At 39.8% G+C, this 11,660-nt stretch overlaps 1 protein-coding gene across 1 annotated transcript; it reads right to left on the reverse strand.

The window, feature by feature from the left end:
- Positions 1-872: 872 nt before the first annotated feature.
- Positions 873-7,247, reverse strand: LOC307269971 (adrenodoxin-like). The gene is made up of 4 exons (XM_080053075.1): positions 6,801-7,247; positions 2,824-2,948; positions 2,365-2,494; positions 873-1,553 (listed from the first exon to the last, which is right to left on the reverse strand). The coding sequence occupies exons 1-4, from the start codon at positions 6,917-6,919 to the stop codon at positions 1,445-1,447; spliced, it is 483 nt and encodes a 160-aa protein (XP_079909201.1). The 5' UTR covers positions 6,920-7,247; the 3' UTR covers positions 873-1,444.
- Between the last annotated feature and the right edge of the window lie 4,413 nt (positions 7,248-11,660).

Consider the following 11,660-nt stretch of genomic DNA (forward strand, 5'->3'; position numbering starts at 1 on the left):
CCTGCCCACAGTACCATAAACCACTGGTAACTGGTTGACTGACCATGGTATTACTGTGCATGAATGGCCAGACAACTCTCCTGACCTGAACTCCATAGATAAACTATGGACTATTGTCAAGAGGAAGATGATACACACCAGACCCAACAATACAGACGAGCTGAAGGCCACTATCAAAGCAACATGGGCTTCCATAACACCTCAGCAGTGCCACAGACTGATGGCATCCATGCCATGCCGCATTGAGGCAAGAATTCGTGCAAAAGGGGCCCAAACCAAGTACTTAGTACGTATGCATGATTATACTTTCTAGAGGGCCGACATTTCTGTATTTAAAAACCTTTTTTTATTGATTTTATGTAATATTCTAATTTTCTGAGATTTTGAATTTGGGGTTTTTATAAACTGTAAGCCATAATAATCACAATTATAACAAATAAAGGCTTCACATATCTCATTTTGCATGTAATGAGTCTGTATAAGATATTATTTTCACCTTTAAAGTTGAATTACTGAAATAAATGAACTTTGGCACGATATTCTAATTTTTCGAGTTTCACCTGTATATATTCTCTTAAGAAAGACAAAACCTCACTTCTACTTTCGTAAACATTCAGGTTCATTAACATTTTGGATTGACCGAGAGCACTGTAGTTATTCAATAATAAAATTAATCCTCAAATACAACTTGCCTAATAATTGTGCACACAGTGTAGATAGTTGATCGATAGATAGATAGAGATAGATGGATGGATGAATGGATAAGGAAGGGCAATGGAGGCAAATGGCTAAGTTTACCACTGCATATATACACATGTACAAACTGACAGTTCAACACACCATTAGAAAGGTGATTTTTTTTATTACATTAGTTTTCACTCTATACAGAGATATATATGTGTGTTTTCTAGCTATGTACAATCACATGATTCAAAATCAAAAGGTTACATAAAGGATTTGATCAAACCAACAATAGTATGGGTATACATGTGTAGAATAAAATAGCATAGTTTCTTTGGGGTTAAAAAAATACTATGTGAGCCAAGACGCTGCTATAAGCTGTGAACCTATGTCCATGACGAATAAAAGTAACAGGGATTAAAATGGACACATTTTTAATCAGGGCGGATTGGCATTTATATATTATGAATTTGGCTTGGAGCTAATATTTCACTATAACGTGTCATGATTCCTCTCACTAGGGCAGCTGTTCTCTCACCGTTACAGACTGTCCTGTTCACTTAAAGTTCCATTTAAAAAAAATTCTGCAAGTTTTTAGAGCTGGCTCTCGTTTTCTGTGACTTTGCCGTTTGTTTTTCCTTAAAGGAGAACCCAATGCCGCGGCAGCCGAGTAGATAAACACCTAGCACCGTCCCTGCGCGCACATGTGGTACTCTCAGTTCTGACCGCCACAACCACACTGACTGCGTCCACAGGTTGACCACTAAACAGATCCATCTGTGCTCTGTCGGATGTCAGCTACACTCTCTGGAACCCTGGCCACGACGCCCTCCAGAGACTTGGTCAGACAGATCTGGCAACCCAGACGAGATCTGTGGGGATACAGAGAGGAGCATTAGGTCTCTTTATTATTTGCATTCAATTGATTTAACACGGCAATCACATCATATCTGGCTCCACTATATTCTACTTTCTAGCTTTATCCGGCTGGTGTCATCATATATAAAGGTTCCCACAATTTAAACACCATGACTCACTTATAAAGTTAAAGCAATAGCTTTTTTCTAATGTTATTAATGGATCACTATTGTCAACGTTGTGTTTACAACTGGCTGAACCGTTTGTTTTTCTGCTGTCAGTTAAGTTGATGCTGCTAACTCCTTTGTCCCAACTGATTACCTGATCCACTCACATCTCATTATCAAAACAAAACCTTCTTATCAGCACCATGCCGTGTGGGACCAATTTCCTAAAAGGATAAGGCTGACAATAACTTATCAACAAACCCAATAAAATGTGTGAATGTCGATAGTTAGCCTGCTATCGGTGTACGAATGTGTGTGTGAATGGTAACGTGGGAAAACAGGTCTCCCTTGCAAAAGAGTCTTCGGTCTCAATGAGATATACCTGTATAAATAAAGGTTAAAAAAAAATTAAAATAGAAAAAACTCCCATAAAGAGTAATCCAAATAAGGAGTACCACCTGATCTATTCCTTTGTTATATAGAAAAAATAACTGACAGTTACATTGAAGTAACATGCTATGCTGCCACTGAGAAATGTGAAATATATCTATACAAATATAATCACTCAAAATAATCCCATTACTGAATGAACACACTGGATATTTTACAGTTAATGGACCATTGTGTACAGTGGTGTGCATTTCAAAAGTGTCCTTACGTGTCAGTCAGGCCGTAGGCTAAATCTAGCATGTCCATCTCCTCGTCTGTGACCGGCCCCAGCTGCTTGTAGACGTCCTCGTCAAAGATGAGATGGCATGTGGAGCACGCCAGGGTTCCCTCACACGCTCCTGAAGACAGACAGACAGAGAGAAAGACACACACACACACACACACACACACACACACACACACACACACACACACACACACACACAACACACACACACACACACACACACACACACACACACACACACACACACACACACACACACACACACACACACACACACACACACACACACACTTTTTTAACATTATGTGATGGAAGATATTCTGCTCAGCCAGGTAACCTATCTGCTTTGAATCTCATTGTTACTGCATGGAGCCCTCTGCCCTTTTAAAACAGGTCTACACATGTAAGTGAAGAGCTTTGTGGGTGTGTGTGTTTACTTACCAAAGCCATCAAAGTCCAGGTCTTCATTAATGACAATGTCTAGCAGAGAGTCTCCAGGCGACCCTTTCACTGTGATCTTCACCCCATCTCTGTTGACGAAGTTGACCGTCACCTTACTGTCTGACCTGAGAGAGAGACACACACACAGAACAGTTTTTGCTTTATTCAATTTAAACCCAGTGGTGTCAAGGATGAAATGTTTTGATCAGACCTATTGCTTATTTGTAGCCAATAACAGGTTCCAGCCAGTCCAGACCATGGACATATAAAGAAATGGACACCGTATTGAAAAATGGCGCCCATTCATTCCTATGAAAGCTGCTCAGGCGCAGAGAAGCAACAAGGAAGCTGCCATATTGCTTTCATGTAAGCCCTGGCACGCCCAAGTGTATGACGTGCCGCTCCCTCCTCCTCCCTCGAAAACAAACTGAAAGTCGTTAAAAGCCGTTGGGCTAATAAAACGCTTTATGTGGCGTTTTGAAATGAAAAAACTTCAGTTTTAATAGTATATGGTCTCAAGATAAGTTTGAGCCTATGATTGATATCCAGAAAAATTTTGCGGCGACACAATCTTGTTCGCCGCTTGTATTGGTGTGGACAGGGAAATCTGCCTTAGGGCTACCATGAAAATAAGCTCCCATTCACAGCATGCAGTACCAATGGGTTGGCCACTAGTCCATGCTGGCTGCTTGGAGAAGGCAGCATCCTGGGGGCCTGGTCCAGACCAACACTTGACTGCCCTCTAGTGGTCAGGGCTCACAGCTACACTGCACTGTTACACCACTGCTGATCTCCATCAGCACATTCTGCTGGATTAGGTCAAATACTTACTTTAAAATCCAAATATTTAGTGCAACTCTTAAATTCACTTTGAAAAAAAACCTATCAATGCGTTCATCAACTTTAGAAAATCCTCATTCATCATGATTCTCTGCACATCACAATGATTCAAATACATGAACAGATTTTCTTTTTTCCAACATTTAATCATGTTCAATAAATAGTATCAAATCGAGGGTTATGGAGACAGAAAATCATGATCAGAATGAGCCATGCACCAAACAAATGCACAATGTGGCATATGGCTGCATATGAAAACAGAGTTTATAAATAGATATTAATGCAAAAACAATAAAACCAGTGCTTAGCTGTCACTACAACAATTAAGATTATGGATGCCACAAACATAATGGCTTGCAGCACTACACTAAACAGTATTTAATGAGACACACATTTGTCCATTGTGTAGGAGAAGACACACCCTGACTGTTTGCAGCTGGTGAGTGTCCATGTCCAGCCTAATTAAACAGTCCAGGATTAACATTCTTCATCCGATAAGCCAAAGCACTCAGTGTGTTTCCATGGCACAACTAGATTGGATGAAGACATTTACCAAACTAGACACTCGAACGGACCGTGTCACTTGTCTGAGTATACATGGCCTTTCAGGAATCGGATAAATGTCCGATGCATGACTGTCTCCACTATGCTGGGTGGCGCTGTAGCCCTTTCAACGAGTGGTTACAGAGCCACGTCCAGTTCCCTTCCGGCAACAACCCTACTATTTTTTTTACGTTGTCTCCTTCCACTTCCATGTGAAATCCCCGGCAGGGATTCTCGAGCAAGCGCAGAACGCAAATTCCGATATGCGATGTCCGATCCCTGTATACATGCAGAGAGAATGCCGACTATGAACGAGTTATCTAGGTGTTCTTATCCGACTTCGCTTGTCCGTTAATGTGCCGATTTGTATGCAAAGTAGATCGGATAAAGGTGTTTACATGCATTTTACAAGTCCTGTTGAAGTCTGATTACTTTATCTACCAGATTATGAGTCTGCATGTAAACGCACTGACTATTTAACTCCAGTTAATCTTTGGGTGGATTTAAGAAGCCAACTTTACACCATGACCAGAGGCAGCACAAGTTTATATAATATGATGTTTAGCACAAAGACAGCAATAAGAAACAGTGAGTTTTTATTCCACCAATGTCATGATACATTTTTTATATTAAACATAACAAGTCTGTGTATATGTAGTGAAAATGAGTATATGTACAACTTAAGCAAATACCAATGCACCTTTTAAGGTGCGTTGGTATTTGCTTATTTTTTTTGGTTTATTACCTTAATCTGTATACTTTCTATTTTTCCTGAGTTGTCTTAAATGTCTGTGTGCACATTTGCTTTCCTGTTCATTATGTTTATACCCAAATTACAACATTACTGAAATAAAGTTGTCTTAATTGTGAAAAATAAATACATACATTTGTTGTCAATGGCTGCACACTTGATCACGTTATATATACAGTATCTCACAAAAGTGAGTACACCCCTCACATTTCTTCAAATATTTCATTATATCTTTTCATGGGACAACACTGAATAAATGACACTTTGATACAGTTGTCCCATGGAAAGATATAATGAAATATTTGAAGAAATGTGAGGGGTGTACTCACTTTTGTGAGATACTGTACCAATTATTATAAAATGCAATCAAGTAAGGGCACATTATTCCTTCTGATTGCCACAGTCATAGATATATAAACTCAGTGACCTTCTGGAAAAACCCATGACCAGTGGGAACCCTGAGTAATCCGCTTTAAAAACATGCTACCAAACTGTTCCCCCTTCTCTGCCCTGCACTTTGTGACCCTTTCAGACATAAACGAGGGGAAATTACATTTACATGAGGGTTAAGGACAGCCATGCTCGCCTGACGTGAGCACACAGGGACACTGTTAATGGGTTTAAGGCCGACCCAAAAAAACTAAACCTTCAACCTGAGCGAGTGCGACTTGTCATCAGTGACTTGGCCTTGTCATCAAGTGGTTTGGAATTGGTAGCCCTGGGGCCTCTACTGATAGTCAAATCTCCTAACCTTTAAGCCTCCATTACTATCCCTTAACCCTAAACGTCATAGGGGTGTAAAGCAAGCAGAGAGGAAAAGGTGCTTCCTTTCGAATTATTTTCGAGTTAAATCTTCCTCTCTTCTCTTGGTTTTACCGCGTCTCTCGTTAGAGTCGGTTAACTCCGTCGGTGGCCTGTTTTATTTAAAACTTGCCGCCGTAAAGAATTATAGGATACCACTATCTCCTTTCCTTTCGTAAAGATTGGTCAGGAGTAACCTATGCTAAAGGAGGGTTAAAGGATGCACCGAGGCTCCTTTCCTAAACATTTTTAGAATTCGAACCACCTATCCGCCAAGTAGGCTACTTACGGGTCATCTCGTTAGGTAAGGACATTTCCTATGCAAAAAAGAGAATCCGTAGAGGCCCCTGGCCTTGGTAAAAAAAAAAGCCTTGTACCTTGACAGAGGGCTACAGCTGCATCCAAGGTTCAATCAGCTGTTTAAAAAATAAAATAAGATAACACCACCAAAAAGACCAGCCGTTGTGCAGCACACACATATTGGTTTTCAAACATGCAAACCCTATATCACATATTTGCACAGAAATTCAAACCTGAGTAATATGTTTCAATTCTCCATTATTCGCAATTAAAAGTAAATTGAGGCTACTCCCTCTACATAGCAATCATTTCAGCATTTGAGCCCCAAAGTCCATTCAAAAATATGATATCTGAATGGTTCACCAAACATTAGAAGCATACAACCATACAAGTCGCTAAACATTTAGTTTAAATTAAACCCCAAGGCTTAAAGTATTGGTCTAATAATTGATAACTTGCAACCTGCTCAGTAAAATTGTGGAATCTAGTGGAGGAACAAATACTTTAACTTCTTAAGTACAGTTAAACACATGTTGGTGTGTGCAACACACCTCCTACAGTGTAGTCCCAGCAAAGGGATCGGACAATTGGCATTAGAAAATGTTTTGATTGCTTTTAAGAGAGGTGACATAAAATTGCCTTTTTTATGAGTGGAGTCTGGCTTGCGGCGATATCAGCGAGGAACGTCAGTTCAAAGCTTCGCCCTGAATTGAAACTTTGCTCTCCCGGTACAGTCACTTACATCAGAGGCTGTGGGCCGGTGGTGAAACTCCTTCGACTCGTTAGCCAGGAACTCGAAGTCACAGCCGCCGTCCGTAGCCTCACTTGAGCCAGTCTTCTAAACGCTGCTATTAAAGCCATTTCAGGTGCAAGGCAACAAGTTGTGAAAAAGTAGCGAAAAACTATTCCAGGCAGGCTCACGTACACGGGCGAGCGCTAGTGACCTGGTCTCCACGGACAAATGTTTGAGTTAGCCTAGCTAGTTAACCAGCCAAGCTAGCTTGTTTTATCCTCGGAAAGTCACTCTGTCACTGTCACGTTCATTGCGTAACGTGTAACACATGGCAACCGCTCGCCAAAAAAAGTTATTTTGTCGGCTCGTGATAAACACCTTAAAAAACACAAAGTAGGAAGACGCTATCTGCAGCAAACACGCCGTCCCGGTTTGTGTAAGCGACTGTGAGTGACCCCCGAGTGTTTCCTGCAAAGCAAAACAGAGTAGCACAACATCCGGTCATGATTCCATAACAAAAGCTTCAGCAATAAACATGTTGCAACTTCTCAAGGACTACAAGTACAACGTTTGAATATTACAATAACGAATATATTTAATACAATATTAAGAGAAAGCTAATATGTGCAATGTTATTGCTTCGAGTTTTAATTTATAATAAAGACTGAATTTTTTATTTTGAAAGCCACAGCGCCAAGCTTCCTACTGTGCGCCGCTGGTTAATTATCGCAAGCTTTGTGCCCCTATCGGTAAACGCTCCGAGCCTTACATCATGGGTACCTGTCCTGTACCAATAGCAGGTCCATGGTGTGTATCTGAACATGCTGTACACATACTCGCAGAAGTTGGCCAATGCTCGTGCAAGTGAGTTTTCATGCTCGGTGTGGGTGCATCAACCGGCAGACCGGAGTAACAGTAGTTTAACTAAGAAATTCATAACGGTCCACACCTTCCACAGTTTGCACTTCCCATGCACGAATAATAATAATAATAATAATAATAATAATAATAATAATAATAATAATAATAGTAATAATAATAATAATAATAATAATAATAATAATAATAATAATAATAATAATAATTCAATTCAATTCAAAGAACTTTATTCTTCCGTTAGGAACTTCATATGTGGAGGAGCATCAGGGTACAACAGTACATACAATATACAAACACACGCGTGCGCACGCACGCACACACGCACACACACACACACACACACACACACACACACACACACACACACACACACACACACACACACACACACACACACACAGCATCAGCCCGTACTCGACATATGGCAGATAAAAACAATCTTTGCTTAGCCTATAGTGAATAAATAGTACCTCCATAGAGGAGGAGTAATAAATATGTTAAAAAAGTTATAAAAAATAGTCCAGAAAAAAAAATATATATATATAAATATATATATATAAAATAGAGAGAGGAGACAGTTCAAAAAGGGTTTTAGCCATTCAAAAGTCTAATGGATGCCGGGACAAAGCTTGACAGGGCTCGGTTTGTTCTTACTGTAGGGGCTCTGTATCTGCGGCCTGAGGGTAAGAGGCAATACTGGCTGTGTAGAGTGTGTGTGATATCCAAGGTGATTAGTGTTGCTTTTTGCTTAGTCCTTTTGTTGTAAATGCTGATGAGTGATTCCTGCTGTTGTCCAATTATTTTGCTGCTCAGTTTGATGATTCTGTTGAGTGGGTTCCTATGGATGTTGGACAGTGCTCCAAACCAGGAAGTGATGTTAAAGGTGATTATGGATTCAATGAAGCATCTGTAGAATGCTGTCAGAACGGATTGATGGACCTGGAGTTTGCGGAGTTTCCGAAGGAAAAAGAGACGCTGCTGGCATTTGGAGTGGATGGTATCAGTGTTTGTTTTGAAGTTTAGTTTGTGGTCGATTATTGTCCCAAGGTACCTATATGTGTCAACCCTCTCTATCGGCTGGTTGTTGACAGTCAGAGTGGGGAAGGTGGAGGGGGCCTTACGGAAGTCTATTATCAGTTCTTTTGTTTTGGTGATGTTGAGATCAAGGCAGTTCTGCCTGCACCAGTCTGAAAAAGTGGCCAGTTCAGACTGTAACTGATCAGATGAATTGGTGGAGTCCATGATGACAGTGTCGTCTAATAATAATAATAATAATAATAATAATACATTTTATTTATATAGCGCTCTTCTCTCACTCAGAGCGCTTTACAAAAACAAAACAATAAACAAACAAAAATAACATGTAGAGTCATACATGAGAACATAGAGAATCTCGTAGCCTGGTCCAACCAGACCATCGTACTTCATTTCAAGTACAGAAGAACACACCCCAGCCCCAGACTGACGACTGAAGTGAAATTAAAATTGAGCGGAGGTAGGCGGGCGGAGCCAGCTACTAATCTCGCGGCAAAGGGATCAAATCAATCAATAAGATGTCACAACTTTGAAAACTAGACACACCTAGTCAAATGCACAACGACCTAAAGTAAAGAATGGTTTGAATAATGTAGGCATTGTCTACAATGACACATTAACAAATAGGCTATGTGACTTGCCAAGCAAGCCTGACTACTGTTGTTACTGTGTACACACAAGGAGCCTGAGGTGGAGCCAAAGATAGCCCTCTAGTTTAAATGACCCCCCTTTTCATAATGAACTTTGCTCAAATGCAAACGCAACAAATATTTCAAGTCAAATAAAAACTGAATCATGCACACGGAATTCCAAAAAAAACAAAAAACATTAGTGACCACCCCAGTCACGTTTACCATCTCGTTCACGTCTGTTATCATCTCCCCTCTCTGGCAATGTTCACAAATATTGATTAAGCCACCCTCAAACCAAGTGCCATTCACCTCCAGCCTATTTACAAGACCCACAAAACAGGATGTGTGCATCGTAATATTATATCAAGGAACACTGGGAAATTGGCAGATGACTTTACAACAGAGGTCAACTGCAGGCAGCCTTGTGTTTTAATAGCTGCTGTTATCAGGAGAGATGTGAGGGCAAAGTGCATCAAACATCATAATCTCATTGTGGCTTTATGACAGAGACAGTAGACATATAAATGGGTTGCCTTTACTGTCCAAGTTGCTCAGTGTTCATCACCGCTGTCTCAGGTAAGCAACATACTTTCCCTGGGGTTAGAGTTACTTTAGAGCATGAGGCAGTGGAGGGAAACTAACAGCAATATAAATCTTTATTCTGGTGTTTACAGGATGCTCAAGTTTGTGCTGCTGTTCCTGACACTGTCGGGTAAGATCTCACTCCTGTCATCCTTCACTAGAGTTATGATCATTTTTTGCTTAAAGTGTATTAGCAATCATTCTTGATGGTTTATTTCTGTAGTTTTTATTTTGAATCACATGGCTCATTGAATGCTTTAATTTGCAAACAATTTGATCCTCTGTTTTTTAATGAAAAACTAACATCTGTACTAGATTTGAATTTTTACTGAAGACAATGATCATATTATTTCTGACAGCCACCGAGCTTGTCTTATGATCCCATATTTTAGAACACAATAAGAAATCTCAGATCATTACATTGAAGCTTTCAATTTAAATCGATGAAATAATCCAAAATAAGAGAAAGAGCTTCCCGAAAATCTACATAGTTTTTTGTGATGTGATTCGTGTCAGGTTGCTCTATAGCAGTTTTTAACCAGAAATTAAGACCAGAAAAGTAGTATAATAGGAGATCTTTAAAGGATTTTTTCATACTCTGGCCTTCAGTTTTCTCCATTACAATGTCATTATATTTGAATTTTTTGGACAAAATAAAAAATATTAGGGGAAGGTGGGGTGATTTGTGCAACTTTTTACTCAAAGTGATTTTAAAGTGAGGCCTTGACAGTTATGTCTCCAACTCAAATATGTACATATATTTCAGGATGTTGTGCATCCCTGGCAATAAAAACTTTGGATCTGGAATAAACTGTTTAAGAAATATAGCTTTCGGAAAAAAAGTTGTCTTGTCGCACAAATCACCCCACGTAGTGGGGTGATTTGTGCGTCATTGTGTCACAATGACAAAGTCACCATCATCATCTTTCTGGCCATCTGAACTCTCATCAGTGGTGTCGTTAAGTGGAATTGAGATGTCACTCTCTCCTGAGCTACTGTAGACTATCACTTTCTTTTGGGGACCAGCGTATACAGCCATGCCACTGGCACAACTCTCAGAAATGTACTTTGCACTAGTTGCTCCGTGCTTGTGGAACCAACTGCCACCTGACAAATGTGATTCCCCCTACATTTCTGCCTTTAAATCAAGGCTCAAAACCCATATGTACACCCTGGTGTTTCCTCCCCATTAACCTCTGCACTACTTACTTACCTCTGCACTACTATCTGTGTTTATGTGGATGTATGGGCTTTACGTCTTTTATTTTGGTTATTGTTATTTTACCTTCATTGTTTACCTACTGAATGCACTATGTACAGCACTTTGGACAGTGCAAACTGTCATAAATGTGCTTTTATAAATACATTTTACTTACTTACTTACTTATAACTCACCCCATCCCCAGAATTTTGGATAATAGGCATGATGCAGCAATTTAGGGTTGACATTGTGCTAACTATATAGACTCAAAGTGTAGCATACCAAAGCACTAAAACATGTGTCAAATGTTTTCAAACGTGTCTATAATTGTTCAGACACAATAATCAAAAAACCTTGATCATGGAAATTTTACTTTGAAAGGCAAAACACAGTTTTTTGAGCTTAAATGTGCTTATATCTTATTCCTTGTGTCTCCCTTCTTTACAGGATGAGTCAAATGGATGGCTCTTCTTAAATATGTGGTCACATTTCCAATTTCTTCCACGGTTTTCTAGAAACAAGGGGTTTTGCAACTTCCAA

Source organism: Ammodytes marinus (assembly GCF_949987685.1).
Source record: "Ammodytes marinus genome assembly, chromosome: 24".
Lineage (NCBI taxonomy): Eukaryota > Metazoa > Chordata > Actinopteri > Uranoscopiformes > Ammodytidae > Ammodytes > Ammodytes marinus.